General features: G+C 49.4%; 1 protein-coding gene across 1 annotated transcript; it reads right to left on the reverse strand.

Annotated features, from left to right (window-relative positions):
• Positions 1-1,926: 1,926 nt before the first annotated feature.
• On the reverse strand, positions 1,927-20,442 carry ABCG8 (ATP binding cassette subfamily G member 8; the record flags this gene model as incomplete). The annotated part of the gene is given in 14 exon segments (XM_035000563.1): positions 1,927-3,628; positions 3,714-3,833; positions 5,000-5,157; positions 5,602-5,801; positions 6,697-6,780; positions 6,870-7,032; positions 9,227-9,335; positions 9,337-9,500; positions 9,596-9,728; positions 10,413-10,483; positions 10,486-10,647; positions 14,499-14,649; positions 15,716-15,817; positions 20,278-20,442. Coding segments are annotated over 14 exon segments (1,956 nt in total), but the record flags the coding sequence as incomplete, so codon positions are not given.
• Between the last annotated feature and the right edge of the window lie 110 nt (positions 20,443-20,552).

Below are 20,552 nucleotides of genomic sequence, written 5' to 3' on the forward strand. Positions count from 1 at the left end.
CAAACTTCAAAACTTTTGCCTTCTGGTCAAGGGTGTGCAAAGCCTACAGCCTTGGACAAATCCAGAGCGCTGTGTTTCTAAGTAATGTCTCACCGGGACACAACCACATTTCCCGTACTTTAGAATTGTCTGTGGTGGCTTTCAACACCGCAACAGAATTGAGTGGCCCTCGAAGCCTGAAATACTATCTGACCCTTAACAGGTAGAGTTTGTGACCCCTGCTTTTGAAAATTACTCACAGGCAGACCTCTCCCCCTTTCAGGGCAGGGAGGGGCTGAGTAGACCACCTGCACACCCTGGGGAGCAGTTTGTTTGTTCATTTGGTTTTGTTTCTTTCAAAAAACAGACCCATGAAATCAGAATCTCCACAGTGGTTATTTGTTAAAGCTCCAGGGTGGGCAACCAGGGTGGAGAACCAGGATGCTCCAGCAAAAAAAGAAATGGCCGCTGCTGGAGTTTCTCCCATTCTCCGGCCTTGGCACTTTGCCCCTTTCCCCGACAGCCCTGCACACCAGAGCCCACTGAGTCATTAAGACCCCTTGTAAACTGAGTGGCCATAACTCAGTCAGATGATATACCCCAGTGGCTGTCCGCCCTCACTGCACGTTGGAATCACTGGGGAGTTCATGAAAAAGCCCAATGTCCTCTTCCTCCTTCTTTCTCCCTTCTGGCCTAAAGCCTTTAGGTGACCGCAGTGTGGGTGTGGGATGAGGAGCCGGGGTGGGCTGGAATAGGATGAGGACGGCATCTGTGCAGACTAGGGGACAGCTTGATGGGGGAGATACAGCCCCAGCAGGGTGAGGAGGGTATCTACACATTGGAAAAAATGTGGTGTAGATGGGAGATTGGTTACATGCAGGGGATTAACCAAATGAATGAAACTGTGAAGGCCAGTGGAATCCAGGTTTCTCGCAATTGGAAAAGGGAGTTACAAACACAGAAAAGGAGAATACTAGCATCAGCTCTACGGTGTGCTGGAATTTGGGAACTGGATGTATTAGTGTACAGGCAGGTGTGTATATGTGCGCACACACACATATACAGACCTGTGTACACATGTATGCATTCCCAACTTGGCCTCCTGAGAGGGCCTGGGGGCAGTGATGCCCCAGTAGCAATGGACAGACTTACCACTCAGATCTTGGCTTTTAGATACCATTTTCCACTAAAAGGAACCAAGATTTTTTAGAGAAATGTCTGCTTTCTAAGCATTGGGTCTAAGGACTGGGGGTGGAAAAGTACAAGATGAGCCTGAAACACTTTGTGAAAGAAAGTGTTCACTCAACAATGGGGACAGATCAAAAGGATGCAGAAGCCCACTTGAATGGGCTCCCAGGGACAAATCAGGGATGATTTGAACATAAAAATTAATAATGATACTAAGGGATCAAAACCCATTGACTAAAATAGGAAACTACAATTTTATATTGATATAAACTGAAAAATGCATAAATGGAAAGTTTAATGAGCAACAGGTAACTTACATAGTTTCAAAGTACCTACCTACAAAATGCTTATGAATTACCAAACAAGGGACTTGGCTGTGGAGAGGCCTGGCAGACACCCCTGTGATCAAGTGAACATCTTCAGTACAGGACAAACTGCAATCTTTACCACCAAAAGGATGCAAGGGGAAGGGCGTGTCACTTCTGCAACATCTCTGCCAAAGGAAATCGCTGTGATATCCCATTAAATTCATGATCTGGGGGCGCCTGGGTGGCTCAGTCGGTTAAGCGACTGCCTTCGGCTCAGGTCATGATCCTGGAGTCCCGGGATCGAGTCCCGCATCGGGCTCCCTGCTCGGCGGGGAGACTGCTTCTCCCTCTGACCCTCTCCTCTCTCATGCTGTTTCTCTCTCGCTTGCTCTCCAATAAATAAATAAATAAAATCTTTAAAAAAAAAAAAAAAAAAAAAAAAAATTCATGATCTGGATTTCATCATGAAAATATGCCAAACTCAAACTGAGAGCTATTCTGCAGAATCTTCAAGTGTCAAGGTCACAAAAGTCAAGGAAAGTTGAGGAACTGTTCTAAACTGAAGGAGCCCAAAGAGAATTGACAACTAGATCTGCTTGATCCTTTTGCCATGAAGGTCCTTGTCCGAACAATTAGTGACTCTTGAATTGGGCCTGCCCATCGGATGGTAGCAATGTAACGATGTCAAAATACGCCATGGTATAATGTAGCAGTGTAAAGACCCTGAGTTTCCTGGTGTACTGTAAAAGGGCAGTGTGCTAGAGTACTTGCTTCTCAAACTCAGGTACACAAATCACCTGGGGATCTTTTAAAAATGCAGATTCAGATTCAGTTGGTCTGGGTGGAGTGTGAGATTCTGCCTGTCTAACCAGATCCCAGGTAAGGTCCATGCTGCTTGCCCCGAGCAGTGATAGTAACAGTCTAGGGAACCTGGGGTGAGTGTTTACTGTTTGCTTCCCAAATACTTACCTTCCTCCTTTTTTGGTCCCAGACGCTGGCGTTTCCTTTGGGAACAATCTGCTCCCCTCTGTGTACCAGTTTTGGGTCAGATGGTCCTCAATGCTCAGGCAACAAAGCATGCAACCTGGGCATGATCTGTCCCATACCGTGGCCACTGTGAAAGATTAGAGGCTGGTCCTCAGAGCCAGCCAGGGCCGGTGGGATACAAGTCTAAGAGGCCCGGCTGAGCTGGCACAGCCTCTACCACCACATCTTCCTGGAATTCCAAGCCATACAGTGGCTCAGGACTTGCCTTTTGCCCTCCAACCCCTAAGGCTTCCAAAGCTTTCTGACCCCCACATGTGACTCCACCACATAGTAGCCATGTGACCTTACTTATTAGCAAAGTGAATTTTTACCTCAGTTTCCTCATCTATAAAATGGGATACCACCCACCTCAAAGGGCTGAGAACTGTATATGGTCATCCACATAAATAAAGCGTTTTGAACTCTACCTGGTATACAGTAGATGTTCAATAAATTTTTAATTCTTCCGTTTGGCTTTTGGAGCCCGTGATCCCACACAAAAAGAAAGGATGACATCTCACTGGTATGTCTTAGATCATTTTCTGTATTGAGAGTGCCTTAATACAGTTTGGGGAGCCCCGAAGATGAGGCCAAACATTTCACTAGGCAATGTTGTTGTTTCCTCTGGATCCAGCTCTTGCATAGCCTATTCAATTCATACCTAACTTGCCCCCATCCTGCACTGAGTGGCCTATATAAATACATATGAAAAGGAAATCAATTAGCAACATTGTAGGTGTCCCCAAGATCAGTCTTCCCTTGCCCAGGAACGGCGAGCTCTGGCCCGGGATCACAAATCCCTTTCTACTATCTTTATTCTACTGCCATCCTGTGGTCAGCCTCTGCCACTGCAGTGCTGAGGGCCCGTGTAGCTGAGCTCCCTGTGCTGTCCTCCTGGTGCCCGGGAAGGGGCTCCTTGGGAGGAAAGAAAGGAGCGCAGTTGAAGGGTCTTCTCAGGTCCCCACCAGCAGGCCAGAGCCTGGGCATGAATCACCAGTCTGATCTGATTTCTGTTTGATGAACCTCAGGGCCACGTAGTACAGGATCATGAAGCCACCACCGATGCCAATGAGGATGAAGTAGATGGTGTAGAGTGGGTGCGAGTTCAGGCCCATGGAACTGAGGATCTGGGGACACAGACGTCAGTGAACTCACTGAGAAAACGTTCGGACGGATGTTAGCTATTTAGAGTCGAAGGCCTCAGCTACTTACTACGTCTCCCGGGATAGGGATGGTGAAGTTGCTGACGGCCATGTGGTAAGTGTGCCCTTTAAACTGAATCTGCATCAGCCCTTCAAAACACCAGCGGAGAAAGGAGACTTTGGAAATCCACTGGAGACAGTGAGAGCCATGTTACTCACACAGGCTAACCACCTGCTCCCTGGGAAGCACCCCTGACCACAGGGCCCTGGCGGCTCTGCCCCAAGGGAAGCAAGGTCCCTGAGGCGGCGAGAGGGCAGGGAGAGGGCGAAAGAGCCAAAGTGACAGCTTGGGACATGGGGTGGAGTACAGGGGGCCAGGTGGCTGTGGGGGTCACCACATGTTGGAAAGGTAACAATTTGAGAGAGTCATTTACGAGGTATCCCAGCATGTGCTCAGCTTCAAGGAGGCACAGCTGAGATTTGTGAGTCTGTGCCCTGACCCCACAGGAGTATCACAGTGCCCGGAGCAGGAGGAAGGAACAAGCCCAGCCTGGCTGGTCTGGAGAAGGGAGCAGCTGTGGGGGCGGGGGTGGACCGCGCCCTACAGAGAAGAGCCACACAGGCTCAGCTATGTGTGCGTGGAGTGTGCTAGGGACTTCAGAAAAGCAAGGTGGGGGCTGCAGGGAGTTAGCAGCTCCCCAGAGGGCTTGTAAAAAGCAGTGACATGGGGGCGCCTGGGTGGCTCAGTCATTAAGTGTCTGCCTTCGGCTCAGGTCATGATCCCAGGGTCCTGGGATCGAGCCCCGCATCGGGCTCCCTGCTCCGCGGGGAGCCTGCTTCTCCCTCTCCCGCTCCCCCTGCTTGTGTTCCCTCTCTCGCTGTGTCTCTCTCTGTCAAATAAATAAATAAAATCTTTTAAAAAAATAAAATAAAATAAAATAAAAAATAAAAAGCAGTGACATGGATTTGCACCTTACAAAGCGCCCTCTGCATGGGCGAGGGTCAAGAGGGATGCAGTAGGACCAGGATCACAGAGACCATTGCGGTGGTCTGAGACCCGACGATAAGGCCAGGGCTGGGGGATCAGGCAAGGGAACATTTCAGAAAGATGGGATAGGCAGAACTGACCTGACTCACTGGTGAATGTGGAGAGTGGGGGAGAGTCAAGGGTGACCTCCAGGTGTCAGCTGGGGATAAAAGAAGATGCCATCTGCACCCTCTCATGGAGTCATTCCTTTGACAAGCAGGACAGTTGGCTCCCAGAAAAACAGGCTTAACTTGGATCTAAATGGTGAGTTCTCATCCCCAGGTGAAAGCAGGCTTCATCCAGCCCCAGAAAGACTCAAAAAGCTTGACCAGGGGAGGGGAGCAGGCCTTACCTGTCCACAGGTTGTCCAAGCTTATCATGAAGCCCCCGGTGAGGTGGAAGGAGTTGTAGAGAGCGTTGCCAAAGAAGGAGGATGTGGAGAGGTTGTGGAGAGGGCTATAGTAAAGCATTGCCCTCTCTGAGTGACCTAAAAAGGGGGAGAAAAGGAGAATGAAAGTGACATTAATTTTCAGTGTTTCTGCTTTTGAGTCTAATCTCTTAGTACAATTATAAATAGTCATATTGACTAAATGTCTTCTATTTTTAAAAAGCAGGCAAAGTTAAACCATCCTAATTTAGATGTTTGTAATTCTGTGACTTGTGCATTGCTGTCAAGTATAATTCCTGCTATAATAGGAATGCCTAAGACTCCTGGGTAATCTGCTTTCATTTGCATACTAATATTAATGTGCGAACTTTAAAAACAATCATCACCTTTTGTTTTGCAATCATGGTGAAACTATTCAGCAAACCCATTCTCCCCAGGAGTTCAGAGGAACATAGGCTGGTTTTGGACCGGCTCAGAGGGGTGACCAACGCCGGGTCCTCTGGCTGTTTCAGGTGTGGGTCACAGAGAGCAAGGCCCACTCACATTTGGCAATGACATCCAAGATCACGTTGAAAGGGATGAGAGCTCCAATCATGAACAAGAGGGCGGCTGTGTCCATGAAGGAGAGCTTGATGGTCCCGTGGCCGTAATAGAGGAACCCAATGACCAGGGACATCAGGCAGGCCTCTGCCCCATGGATGAGGACAGTTGGCAGGTCTCGGAAGTCGTTGAAAATCTGACGACTTAGAAAACAAAAGAGATGCCAAGGGAACAACATATACCAGCCCTGCCTGTCATATGGCAATGTCATTTAATCTCAGCAAGCCTCTCTTTTCTCATCTGTAAAATGGGAATAGCACCACCCCCTCACAAGGACTGTGAGGCTCAAATGAGATCATTGATGAAAGCATCTGTCTCACACTACGTACACAATAAATAATTTACTTTATTGTCAACGTATCCACCGTGTAATTTTACTTAAAGACATTATCCTAAGGAAATAACCAATCAGGTATGTAAAGACGTATGTAAAAGGACGGTTGCTGCAGCGTTACTTGCCATAGCAAAAGCCTGAAAAAAAATTGAACCATCAATATGCACTTAGCAGGGAAATGAATTATGGCTTTTTAGATTGGAATGCCGAAGAAGACCTAACCAGATGAGAGGTAGAGACCTTTTCTATATGAGGCCAAAAACAAAACAAAAAAATGGTTACAGAACCATATGCAAAGTATGATCTCATTTATGTATTAAAACGCTGTGTGCATGGGAATATCTAGAAAGACTCACACCAAACACGTGGGTCTGGTTTTCTCTGAGGGCTGATGTGACAGGTAACCTTCCCTCTCCACTTGGGTTTCTCCTGTATCGTCTGAATTTTTCACCACTATCCTATGTAATTTCTCCAATCACCCGGCCAGTAAGGACATTTTGATATTGTTTAAAGAATAAAAGTAACAGGAGTGTCTGTATTGCACAGAGGGCTAGTGCTGGTCTTGGTGATACCGGTTTTTTAAAAATGATTCTACCTCTTGCTTTCTCCTTCAAATTCACTTTAGATAGAAAGGGCTTAATTTGATACAATAAAGACTTGTGGGACAGGGTTGGTGGTAGTGGGATGAAATGGCAGATAATTACCGGATCAGCATGGTAAACTGCTGCACAGGGCTGGGCAGCTCCGTGGGAGTCGGGGGCTGGTCAGTGTCTTGGGGGAGGGCTGGGCTGTCAAGAAGCACAGTGTGTCATGGGGTGTGGGGGCGGCTGCCTTCGGCAAGGAGCTCTCCACCCAGAGCCACCCTGGCCTGCTTTACCTCTCCAGGTAAGTGCCCTCACCCAGCTCCCTCGCCTCTGCTCTCCACAGAAAGTCATCAAAGCCATGAACTTTTTCTTGAAACAAGGCCACAAGGGACTGAGCCTTCTCTCTGGTGGCCACTTCCTGCTCTCTGCTTCGCCTATCGATGCTAGTCAAGTCCACTATAAGGAGAAGATGTGGGGCCATGGGTGGCTGGGTCTCTGTACCTGCTCACAGGTGAGGAGCTTGATGCAAGGCCAGTTCACAATGTCGGTCAGCCCTTGGGGGCTCCAGGATGTGCTCCCCACCCTCTGAGAGTGGACCATGAAGTGATGAGCAGAGCAGAGAGAGACAGAGAGACACACAGGGCTGGCCTCCTACCCTGCTGGGCCTGGCCACATCCACTTCAGGGGAAAGCCTGCTGCAGGGGAAGGGCAACACCAGAGGCCCTGTGGGCCCTGGCCCCCATCCCAACCCCCAGGCTCATTATGGGGACATCAGAAAGAGCCAAAGATCATGGCACAATTATGCCCTGGCTCCAACTCAAGCCATTTAGGAAGCTTGAGATGAGGACTAAGCCTCCCTGGTGTGCCTGCCCATGGAGAGAAGGTGGGCTGGCCACGAGGCGGTTGGGCAGTCTGGGCACCTGGAAGTTCTAGTTCTCACTGTAAATAGGTAATTTGGCTCCCCAAGCAGCCTGCCTAAAAGGGGAGAATGTTTTGGCTGGAGGGTGAGCTGTCACTGCCCTCCAGGCTGCTCTGCACCCACCTCCACGTTACTTGTGGGGAGCATCTGGGAGCCCCAGCCCCAGCTCTACTCTCATGGGGCTGCTGCAATGTCAGAAAGGCACACCCACCCAGTCATAACCAGGGCCCACCTGAGTCCAGCTTTACTCCAGGCCAGAGGGTGGCTCACCTCCCACTATTCTTCCTCTTAACCTCTGTCTCTTCCCTCCTGCCATTTTCATGACATGTCGCAAGGCAGGATAATGTCTAGGAGGAGTCTTGTAAAACGCAGTATGTCTCCTTAGTGTGCAGGCCTGTAGCTCAGAACACCAGACTCTCTGGGTACTGCCAGGCCCTGTACCCCAGATTGGTAGGTGGTAGGCAAGAGCCCCTTCCCCTACAAATGATAATCATATAAAGAAAAAGGGTTTTTTTTCAGGTCTGTGGTGGACATCTGGCTTCTGGTAACCCCCTCTGGGGTTACTGTACATTGCTCCCCATGGCCAGGTTGACAGGTGCCCTCTATGTGAGTTCACACAGTGTGAGTGCACAAGGGCTGGCAGGCTGGAGAGAGTGGCCTGTCCTCCTGCGGGAAGGAGGTACGTTGGATGCTGGGAGGAGGATGTGGGCTCAGGGTCAGGAGTCAGGGAGGGGCCAGATAGACTGGCTGCGAGTCCCCATTCTGTGCCTTACAAGTTCTGTGCAAGGGGTTTAACTCTTCAGACTTTGGTCTTCTCATCTGTAAAGATGGAGATGACCCTGGCAGGTCTGTGAGGGTCCAAGGCACACCCTCTGCAGCTTGGTGCTTTTGGGCCCAGTGTCTGCCCTCAAGGACATGGTCCCTGTCGTCATGGTTATTGGTGACGCCCTTGCTACACTGGGCCATCTTGGGAGGAAGGCTGGGGCTCCAGGTGAGATATTAGACAAGCCACAGCTACGGCCTCCCCCGCTCTTCTCCCCCCAGCGCTGGTGAAGCTCTGCGGCCTGGCCAGCAGCCACGGCACTCCTCAGCATTCAGGATCCAGGCAACTGCTTTCAGGTCAGGCACCTGTAAAAACAACTGTCTCCCCAGGAATGAAGGAATTGGCTTGCCCTTCCCCCGAGGGCTATATGCTAAGAGCTCAGAACCCCAAGCAGATAGGCCTCTCTGGTGCTGACAGAACAATTTTCCTATCTAGAGATTCACTGACCAAAACCTCCAAATGGCCCTGAGCTCCCTGTGCCCTGGGGCCCCCTCTACCACCGAGTGCCTTCAGGCTCTCTGCCTCTTTGGGGGCATCAGGGCACAGCTTTAAGATTTCCTGGTGTTCTCCTGACCTTAGGTAACCTAAGTTTCCCTACAGAGTCTGAATAAAGACCACAATTCTAGAAATGGATCCCGACCCTCTTGGATTCTATCTCCTCTAGCCATTGGAATTCTCAAAGGCTTCTTACCTATCGTGCACAGAAGGGTAGCTACGTCAGAAGCTGCTTTATTCAGACCCTCGTTTCTGACATTTGATACTTGGCAAAGGGACACTTGTTCTACAGCCCGCTCTGTCCGCCCCCCTCCCAGGTCCTGCTCCCCCTGAAGCCTCCGAGTTTCCCTTCCGGATCCCTCCACCAGGCCCTGGCGGGGCTTGGTGGGTGGGGGCGCTGCCTGGCAGCTCACCAAAGAAGTCGGCAGGGCTGCTGTAGCGAGGACAGGGGTGGCCGATGGCTGTGAAGTACTGCACCATGTGCTGGGCTGCCCCCAAGTAGATGGTGCTGCCGGACGTCAGTCAACAGGAGGACCAAATCAAACAGCCTGAAGATGTCCGACCGAGGCTGGTGCAGGGAGATGAGCACCAACCGGCTGCCTTTGGCCAGCCGGGACAGGGTTTTCACCAGATTGTGGGCCGTGAAGCTGTCGAGCCCGGAGGTGCGTTCATCCAGAATGAGGATTCCTTCCCAGCGGAGAGAGGGGCCTGGGGGGCCGGCAGCACTCTGGCTGGCCAGGGCCCAGCCAGGTGGGCGCCGCGGCCCCACCTCGCGCCTCCACCTGGGTTCCACGGGCGCTGCACCCCGAGGCTGACCCTGCGCCGCTCGCTCCCCGACACGCCCCGCACGTACGCGCTGCCCACGCGCGTGTTGACGCACTGGCGCAGGCGCAGCTCGGCCATCACGTCGTCCACCTGCGGAGGCGGGCCGGGGCTGAGGCGCGCGGCCTCCCGCCTGGCTCGGGGCCACGCGGGTGTTGTCCCGGAGCGTAAAGCGCCCGCCCCTCCGAATGGGTTTGCGCTCCAGCCTTCACTGCCCCATGCGGTGTTTGTCCCGCATTCTCTCCGCGCGTCCTGAGCGGCTCCCACGCGCAGGGTGTGGCGCCATGTTGGAAACGTGGCCGCGACCTGGGGGCAAGACAGCTGGGCTCCCTGCCCGCACGGAGGACAGGAAAACAGGTAGACAGCATTCCTCACACATTTTCTTTTCTTTTTTTTTTTTTTTTAATTTTTTTAAAGATTTTTATTTATTTATTCATGAGAGACAGAGAGAGAGAGGCAGAGGGAGAAGCAGGCTCCCAAGGAGCAGAGAGCCCGATGCGGGACTCGATCCCAGTACCCTGGGATCATGACCTGAGCCGAAGGCAGACGCTTAACCATCTGAGCCACCCAGGCGCCCATTCCTCACACATTTTGTCCTGTGCCGTGAAGGGAACTGGCCAGGGCCCAGGCGGCTTACCGAGGGTTGCAGGGTTTAAAGGTGGACTGAGGGAAAGGCTGAGCGTAGGGTTGGTTGGAAGGATGGTGAGCCGGGCTGCTCAAACTCGACCTGGGGAAGGATGTCATGACTTCTTGGGGTCACCAGGGTCAGGTAGTCACCCTTTCGTCACGCTGAGCCTGGGAGAAGGTTCTGGGCAGGCGTAGCTGGGCAACAAAAGCCAGGGTCTCGCAGACAGGTTGGGGAGCAGCTGGTCGTGCTGGCGCACGTGGGCCACAAACTTCCTCACCAGCTGAGGCGTGCTGGACTGCCCGTTGATCCAGATTTGGCCTGACTTAATTTTGCCGCCATGGTCCCTTCCGGTGATCACGTCCAGCAAAGAGGCTCTCCCACAGCCTGTGAAGCCACCAAACACATCCTGAGAGCAGAGCTGCGGGGGCCGGCCTGGAAGCCACGGCAGCCCACACATTCTCCAGCCACTCTGAACCAGCCCCTAGGGAAAGTGGCACAGCTTTTGGACCGGATGGGGCAGTCCCAGAACCTAGAGCTCCAGGCCTTTCACCCGCAGCCAGTTTGAGCATCGTTGGGGCGTTGGAGGCACGTTGACGCTGGGGGTTCAAGCCAGGTAGCCAGGGGCTGCATGGCAGGAGAGGGCTGGAGTCCTGGCCCTGGCTGTACCTGAAGCAAATGCCCCTTTCCGCCTCTAGTAAGTCCCTTTCTCTCCCAAGTAAGGCTGATGTTAATTGCACCATGAAGCTTAACCATTTTTGGGTGGTAAATGTGTCAGCAACATTTGGCTCAGAAGCTGGCTTTGTGGGAGGACTAATTTTGGAGAATTAAAAGGGTGTTTTTTAAAAGATTTACTCATTTATTTTAGAGGGAGAGACTGAGTGGGGGGAAGGGCAGAGGGGGAGAGAGAGAATCTCAAGCAGACTCCCAGCTGCGAGAGGAGCCCAACATGGGGCTTGATCTCACAAATAGAGTGTTTTTTAAAAATGCAAAATTGGAACTTATTTTCAGAAATAAGGAGAAAAAAATAGAGGAATAATAGATGTGGACATGATTTTAAAACTAAACCATAGTATACACATGTGTATTTCTCTATATCTGTCTTTTCCTATTTTTATCAGTGGTACTTTTTACTCTCTAGAAAAAGTGATCTGTTGCCCTGAGTTAACACCATCCACCTCTGAGTGACAGCGATTGCTATTGATTTGGGGAAGTGTCAGATTGGATCAGGTTTCCAGAAGCATTTGATGAGACTCTTTGACAGCCATTTAAGCTGTGAATGCCATTTGGGCTGCAGCTGTGAGAACACTTTGCAAACAGGTAGGGATGAGGCTCTGTCCCATTCCCCCCAAGTGAGGGTTTGGTTTCTTTACTATCAATTTCTTTCAGAGAGCAAATTTTGCAAATGTTTTCAAACAAGGAAAGGGCCAATACACAAATGTAACCACCCCTCCTTGCCATACACACATGCTTCCTGCAAGAAGCCCCATGCCTCCAGTGCAAAAAACAAATAATTCTTCTGCTTATTGACCAGAGGCTCTCACAGTAGAAAGGGACCTGCATGCTACCTCCCAGGTACACCTCATTCAAGGTCCCTAGGAACATAAGTGGAGCAAAATAGCCAGGAGAGAAACCAGAGGGGAGGGCTCTGGTCCTGCTCCCTGCCCAGCCTCAGACATCAGATCCAGGCTCTGAGATAGCAGGGGACTTTGTCAACATTCATAGCTACAATGGGATTCCCAGTAAGGGAGTGCGGAGGCCACATTTCCTAAACACTTTATGAGAGGTATGGGTGGCCTTTCCAGTGGAGACTGCCTAGTGCAACTGGGGAGACCTTCTGTGGACCAGGAGAAAACACCAAAGGCATTCAAGAGCCTTATAAAATGGCAGGAGTCTCCAATTAATTAAATTCATTCATTGGAAAACACCTTTGTCACTACTGCTGATTCTACAGAGCAGCCAAAGTGTCTGGGGCTGTTTTAATTTATATTTTATAAATTATGCTGAGCATTCATTCATTCTTTGTTTCATTCTTTCTTAAGTGGAGTAAGAGTCACAGTATGTGTAATTGATAAATCTTTCTAAGAAATCATTTAGGGGCACCTGGGTGGCTCAGTCGGTTAAGCAGCCGACTCTTGATTTTGGCTCAGGTAATGATCTCAGGGTCCTGGGTTTGAGCCCCCTGGCGGCAGGCTCTGCAATCAGTGGGGAGTCAGCTTGAGGATCCCCCCGCCCTTCCTCGCACCCTCTCTCTCAAATAAATAAATAAATCTTAAAAAGAAATCATTTAAATAATTTTAGTTAAGTAAACCTGAAGCTAAACAACATTGAACCTAGAGTCAGAAGGCCTGGAGACTACTCAATCTCTCCGAACTTCACTTTCCTCAAGGATGCTAACAGCTATAGAAGCAAGTGTAGCAAGTATTAATTGTGATGCCTCTGAGGCTTTGTGGAAGTGCCTCCACAGGGCCCACATATGCCCCAGATTCTCAGTTCATGAAGAAAAAGCAGATATAACAAGAAAAGCCACCAGGATTTACAAAAATAAAATTGGCCTATGAAATGTTTAGATCAGAATTGCAGAGGCAGGGTCAAAAGTGGGCAGGACTTGACCTGTGGGTGTTATTTATTTATTTATTTATTTATTTTAAAGATTTTATTTATTTATTTGACAGAGAGAGATAGCGAGAGCAGGAACACAAGCAGGGGGAGTGGGAGAGGGAGAAGCAGGCTTCCTGCTGAGCAGGGAACCCGATGTGGGACTCGATCCCAGGACCCTGGGATCATGACCTGAGCCGAAGGCAGACACTTAACGACTGAGCCACCCAGGCGCCCTGTGGGTGTTATTTAAGTTACAAAGTGCATTGACACACATTATCTTATTTGATCTTTGGTTAGACAATAAATAGAATTTCCCTATCAGAAGACTAAAAATTTGGAGATGTTCAAAATACAGTAATCTTGGGGCGCCTGGGTGGCTCAGTTGGTTAAGCGACTGCCTTCGGCTCAGGTCATGATCCTGGAGTCCCGGGATCGAGTCCCGCATCGGGCTCCCTGCTCAGCGGGGAGCCTGCTTCTCCCTCTGACCCTCCCCCTTCTCATGTGCTCTCTCTCATTCTCTCTCTCTCAAATAAATAAATAAAATCTTAAAAAAAAAAAAGTACAGTAATCTTTACTTCTGGAAATGACTAAAAGGTATAACTTGTTCTCATACCATGTGAGAGAAACGCTTGATCTGAGAATTAGAGGACCAAAGTTCTAGTTCCAACTCTGCATTAAATATGTCTTCAGGGGAATCACTCACTTTGTCTAGACTTTAGTCTCCCCATTTGTCGAATGAAGGTGTGCATGTGTTGAGGGGAGGCAGGAGGACACTGATAACTTAAAATACTGGTAATTTAAAAACCCTCCTTTAAAGAGTCTTCCAAACTGGGAAGGAAAAAGAAAGAATACTTTGGAGAGAGTGAACTTTGTTCTCCAAGGCCCCATTCACCTCTGGCCACCTTATAATTTTAACTTTGGCTTGTGGAAGTGACCCTCAGGCACTCCAAGAACCTGGATCTTTGCAGGTGGTTGAAGTCTGCACTAAGAACTGGAGGGGCTCTCTCAGAAGTGGGAGTTGCAACAGGGGCTGTGCCTACCTGGTCGTGAGGCAACAATGAGTGAATGTCCCTGGTGGTGGAGAAGTCCCCCGAGAAGAACACTGAATTCTGAAGCTGCCTGATGATCTTGGAAAGGTTGTTGCTTTGTCTCAATATAGGTGTTAACTAAGGACCAAGCCCTGGCTGCAGCTTCAGGAGGCACACTCGTGATTCATAATGATGGCGACTGCCTGAGAGTTAGTAAATGGAGGACCTGGGATTTGTTTTTTTGTTTTGTTTTTTTAATAATTGTATTTATTTGAGAGACAGAGTGAGAGAGAGAGAACACGAGAAGGGTGAGGGGCAGAGGGAGAAGCAGACTCCCCGCTGAGCAGGGAGCTCAATGCCGGGCTCGATCCTGGAACTCTGGGATCATGACCTGAGCCGAAGGCAGACACCGAACCGACCAAGCCACCTAGGCGCCCTGGAGGAGCTGGGATTTGAACCCAGGTCTGTCTGACCCAGAACCTGTGCTCTCACCCACTCTGCTATGCTGTTTCTACTCATGCTTCTGTGAGAAGCATCCATCTGTCTGAGGGACCAGTCTTCTTTCCAGGAGAGACAGAACCCATTGCCTCACTATTTGCCCTTAGGTACCTGAGCTCCCTATGATGGCCAGCATCTGCCCACTCCTCACTTTGAAGCTCAGGTTTTGGATGCCCAGCTCACAAGAAGCCTTGTGAGATGTCCAGGGCATCTTGAATTGAGCCAGCTTCTTAAACCAGGGCACCTGGGAGTCCATGTCCACCTGTGGGGAAACATTGGAAGGTTCCTCAGAGAGCTGAGTGGTCAGAGGGTTTCAGCAACTTCTGTTCAGCTCTGTATAGGAGATATCCTCCTGCTGATACAAACAGGTTGAGGGGCCCACTCCTATATCAAACATGGGGGTGGAGCCCACGTTGAGACCCTGTGCTGAGAACCTGAAGCTACCATTTCTAAGTCTGAAGACATGGGAAGCATGTATAATAGAACAGAAAGGAAAATACAACATAAAGCAAAATGATGTCTTCACTTAAAGATAGTAATTTACTAATGATTTATTAAATGTTTACTGTGTATAAGGCACTGTGTAAATCTCCTTTAAGGTCACACAGCTAACAAGTGGCAGAGCAGAGAAAGGTTATGGCGTGCCTCATTAGCTTGTCCTAACTCACATTTACAGGAAGCCAGGGTTGGGCCTCTGAGGTTCAGCATTGCAGCCCCCAGCATGTTCCATCTGGACCACCTGGGGTCTGCCCCCAGGTGGGTCTGAGAAATGGAAGTCTTAAATCTGACCAGAGGTTCCCTGAAAGCCTCGGAAAGGCCCGCAGTCCTTGCATTCTGGATGTCTTATTAGTTCCAGGGACAGTATATTTTGCAAACAAATAACAACAAAACACAAAACTAGTGAAACCTGAAAGAAGTCTATAGAATGGTGTCATAGCATTGTTAATTTCTTAGTTTTGATTGTTTTACTCTGGGTATGCAAGATGTTAACATTAGGGGAATTTGGACAAAGGGTACGTATGGAAACTCTTTACTATTTTTATAACTTTCCCAGAAGTCTAAAATTATTTCAAAATCTGAAGCTAAAAAAAGTTTGAGAGATTTTTTCCCCCCCAGAGGTTCACATAATTTATGTTTTACAAAGATCTCATACTCTTATGCCTGTCAACCTCCAGCTATGGTATGTGTAGGTGAGGGCACTCCTGTACATTCACTCAATATGTGAGGCATCAACGTGGCCAGCATGGGCTCACCCTTACCTTCCACTTGGGGAATCATTTGGCCTTCCCTGCCCACTCCTCCCACCTTGTCCTCAGGTGTGCCTCTACCTGGTAGCTGAGATCTTGGACTTCCACGGTGTTGGACTGGCCGCTGTAGGTGAAGTACGGGCTGTTGTCACTTTTGGAGGAGAACAAGCTGTCCTGGAGGCCCTGCTGGCAAACATGACAGGTGAGGGGCTCCTTCAAAAGCTGCTGAGCACTTAAGAGAAAATAGGGAGGAGACCCAAGAGGTGAGAGCAGCAGCTAGTGTGGTTGAGATCCAGAATTGGAAAGACATGGGTTTGGGTAGGTGGAGCCCAAGGGCTCTGAGAAAATAGCATTCGTGAGGGCAAACCTTTCCTTCCCTGCAGAGCGAGCTTTGGGGCTTCCCTCCAGCACAGCTCCTGACTCCAGAAAACTCAAATCTCAGATTGGTGGAGCCTGGACCCAGGCAGCCTATGATGGACAAGACCCAGACTCCGGACTGGAAAGAGCTTGTGAGCTTCTGTGCTCTGGGGACACCTGAGCTGGGGGTGGCCTTAACTTTTCTCTTCCCTGTCTCTGGCTTACTATCTTCTAATGCCAAAGAGACTCCATGTACCTGGCATGTGAGAGGAAATAACTATCAAAAAGCTAATGCTCAATATTTGGAAGACACCATCCTTGGAAAAGTTGCATCTTATTCTAATGAGTTTTGCACAGCAAAGCCATTCAAAATGCTGTTGGGAGATTTCAGAGGAAGTCCCTCTCATTGTCATAGTCCTCATTGTCATCATCTTGTTGTTGTTGGAGTGATGCTGTATTTGTACATCAAAAAAATCAGTGTTTCATGGTATCAACTGATACCTTTGGTATTAGTCATCAGCAGATCCGAATTCCTTCTGTTTTATCAGTTCAATCCTTTAAATCATTGAGGCCCCAAAAAAGAAGAACCTGCCTAGTAAGATTTCCATTTTTAAATACATTTTTCTTTTATTTCTTAGTGCATGAAAAAGTGTATTTATTAATAAGTTCCAGTTGATTCTGATCTTTTCCCCCAGAGCTGCTCTTCTCACACTGATGTGTTCCTTCAGTCAAGCAAGCAAGCATCCAGTACTTGGAGCGCACGTCACTCTTTGGGCTTGGAGTTTGGGATGTGACAAAGGTGGTTTCTGAGCAGCTTAGATTTTTTTATTGAGGTAAAATTGGTATATAACATCATATTAGTTCAGGTAGACAACACAACAATTCAATACTTGTGTACACTGCAAAGTGGTCACTACAATACAGCTAGTTACCATCTGTCACCATGCAAAGAAGTGTAGGTCTTAATGAATGGCATAGGTGGTTAGGATGGAGTGTGACAGGCCAGGTGTAGAGGCAGGCTGACCTCAAGCATCCATTCAGGGTATATTTACACTGTGTACACTGTGCCTACCTGTGCTTTGTGTGAAAATAAAATGACTTATGACTTATGTGAAAATAACATCCAAAAGTCTCTGTCAAACTTCCTGTAGTGGTGGAGGTCCGAGGTCCTCAGACAGGATGTTCCAGCCCCATGGGAGAGGAGGGAAGTCAATACAGGTGACAGTCTGCAGCAGCAGCTGTGAGTTCAGGGCAGTATGGAAACAGCAGACCATAGCTACTTACCTTGTCTGATGTTAGAACTGTTACCATAAAGATCCTAAATTATACAGAAAAACCTGGGAAAGATGAACACCTCATTTAGCAGCAGGGCAATCTGGGGAACAGAGGAATACAAGAGAGAAGGTTACAGGGGAAGGCAAGGGGAGCGAGCTTCAGAGCTCTTGGTAATTAGTGGTGTGTACATGAGAGTTCGCTGCTCTATAAACTAATCTGTCTGAAATAATTCAAAATACGTTTTCCAAGTGAGAGAGGGAGCCCACGAGTACAACTCCAGAATACTTCTCCTACCTTGCGCCTCAGTTGCCAGTGCCTCCAAGGCAGGAGCCGGCCATGGAGATGGAGCAGGGCCCAGGGCCTGTGCCCTCAGAGGTGGAGAAGGAGCTCTCTCCTGGGGGAGATCCAGGGCAGCTAAGAAAGGTGCTGTATTCCAGGCACATCAGTTCTGCACCTGACCTTACTCACCACTTCCACCACCAGCACTCACACTGCCTAGTTTTCCCATTTAATTCCGTTAAACTATCAGAAATTCTAGCAATTATTGAGAGACTCATTTGGGCTAACATGCATCCTGTTTGTTTATAAAAAAGTAAATGTCTGTAGGGTGGATATTAAGTCGATTGGTACAAGATATGAGTTAGCTCAGAAATTGTTTCTGTGAACAAAGACCTGGCCAAAAGCTACCCAGGTTAGATTTCAGGTGGAGGGGTGGCTTAGGAAAGGAGGTCAGACATTTTGGGGTCTGGAGTATTACGTGCAGGTGACCTCATGCCCAAGTGGATTCCACTTTCCAGATAAGTGCTTTGAAAAGGTGGAGGGTGCTGGGGCTGTGGGGAAAGAGGTGTCAGAATGGGGAGACAGATAAAAGGAGAGAGGTGCTCCCTGTTCCTGGGGGGTTGGGCAGTACCCCTCCCCCAGGCTAAGTAGTCAGGCACAGGCAAGCCAGGGACCTCATTTGCCGTCTAGGGACTACCTTTCTGGAGCTGCACAGGCAGGGCGACTTTCAGAGGAAGAGAATTCATTGCTGGGTTGGGGATGGCCTCTGTTCCATTTTGAAATATTTCCTTGGCTCCCAGGAAGGATTTGTTAGACTCTTCCTGAGGTTTTGACAAATTCTCTGTATTTTTCAAATACTTAAATATCTATTCAGCTGACATCTTAATCAGTACGACTGTCAGAACATCACTTGAATTTCTGACAGGTGACACCGAAAAAAGCAAAAGCAGGTTTATTTGTAGGTAACCTGCTTGGCTCCTGCTGGGCTACATTGTAATTTCTCCTTGTATTAACTTCTGATCAAATTCCTGAGTCAGAAGCATAGATTAGAAGGGAACTCAGGGAGCATGGAGCCCAAGTTCCTTATTCTAAAATGGGGAATCCTTGCCCTTGAGTTGCGACGCACTGAGGACTCAGTGCCTGGCAGAAACATGCAGGGTTTGTTCCTGGCTGAGAGGATGAGCCTGGGCCTTTACTAAAATGGTCAGGCCAGATCTCACACATCTTTGCCCTGAGGACTGGACCCCCCTTGTCCTCCTCTGGCTGTGCTTCTGCCCATGGACTGAGGAGTCTGTGGGCCAAGGGCGCTTGCCACTCCAGGCGCCCCAGGCCAGAGGGGCATTTGTCTGTGGAGTGTGAATGGAATGTGGGTAGGCAGGATGGCATGACCACATAGGGCTGTGTGTCTCGTGCGTGGGGCCAGGGTTGGGCAGAGAAGGGGGATAGGCTGTGGCTTGGGCTGGAAGCTGGCTCCCCTGTGCCACCACATTCTGGCTGCTGCTCCAAAAGATCCTGGAATTTCTGAATTTACACCTGGCCTTTCAGGTCGTGCAGAAGGTATATCAAGAAGATAAAAACCATTTTACAGTTCTTAGCTTGAGTGATAATTTTAAAACCTCTAGACATAAGATATGTAGCCCTCATTCTCTTGTTCCAGATGCCTTAAATGTTGGGGGAAGATTGTCACTTGGAACCTTGAGTAAAGAATTGGAGAAATGGAAATTGGAAATGGATGTTGGATTTGGGCAGTTATTTGTATCCCATGCTGTGGTGGCTGAATTGTCAGACCTTTTCGGCAGAAAGTGTCCCCATAGCCACTGCTAACTTTATATCTTACTCAGGCTATGAGCACTGCAGTCACAGCTCCTAGGAGTCATTTCTTGGCAAGGACTGGCTGTATTCCCACATCAGAAGTGGCTATTTGTCATGGCTACAGAGTGGACTAGGAATGGGCTGAGCTGTAGTCCTGTCCTAGCAGCTCAGGGCCAGACTAGGTGGCCTGTGGCCTTCTCTTTTGGGTGTGGAGTCCTCAGACCTTCTTGTCTTTTCTCTCTCTCCTCTCCATGGCAGGCAAAGACAGCCAGGTGTGCTGGGGTGAGGTGGGGATAGAGGGTGGGCTCTGCTTCCTTTCTGTCTTCCAGTTTAGCCTCCTGCTTCAAATCCCACCCACACCCTGATTTTAGCCAAAGGCCATTTCTCAAGTAAACATTTCTCATGTAAGATAAGGGTGGAGACCTTCTGCCCCAACCTCTCCACCCCCTGGCTGCTGTCTGTACCTTCCAGCTCTCTCTAGGGTCTTATGTCTGCCTGCTGTAGCCATGTTTTGCACGTAAATTCTGATGTTCCTATAAAAGTTGCCTGCCATCCTATCTCATCGGTTTACTGCGTCTGAGACTCTGAGCTTGACAGACACACAGATGAAGGAGGCACTGCAGAGTCCCCAGTGTATGTGAACACATTTCTGCTTTGCAGTCTCCTTCAGAAAAAGCTCCATCAGCCTAAGTCACAAACAGGAATGTCATTTCCCTGTAGGAGTGTGCCTTCGTGCAGAAGTGACCTCACAGGCCCCCTACCCGCCCCTGTTCCCTGAATCCCTTCCCCTCAGCCCTTTGATGCCCAGGGAAGAGAGTCCTGCGGCCATATTCTCCCTCTGTGGTCCTGGCCATGAGTTAAAACAGAAAGGTCCCATTCACTCCCACCGCCCATGACCGAGGTGACGGCCCATCACTCACAGAGGCATCCTGGGGAGCAGCCCCGTTCCACAGTCCTCTCTCCTCCGAGGCCGCCTCAGCCGTGGGGCCCAGCAGTGTCTGTGCCGCTTTGCTGCAGCTTCCTTTCCCCTTAGCTGCTACCAGACAGCACCAGTGTTTTGTCTTTCTCAGAGCTGGGCAATCTCTGACCCTGGTTCACTGCGCCCCTCTCCTGGCACTCCTCCCAGGCAAGCCCTCCTATAAACCACAGGCTGTGTGTCTGCCCACTGCCAAGTTAGCACACACGCTCTGGGTAC

This window comes from Mirounga leonina, unplaced genomic scaffold, assembly GCF_011800145.1.
Source record: "Mirounga leonina isolate KUSES-001 unplaced genomic scaffold, KU_Mleo_1.0 Mir_125, whole genome shotgun sequence".
NCBI lineage: Eukaryota > Metazoa > Chordata > Mammalia > Carnivora > Phocidae > Mirounga > Mirounga leonina.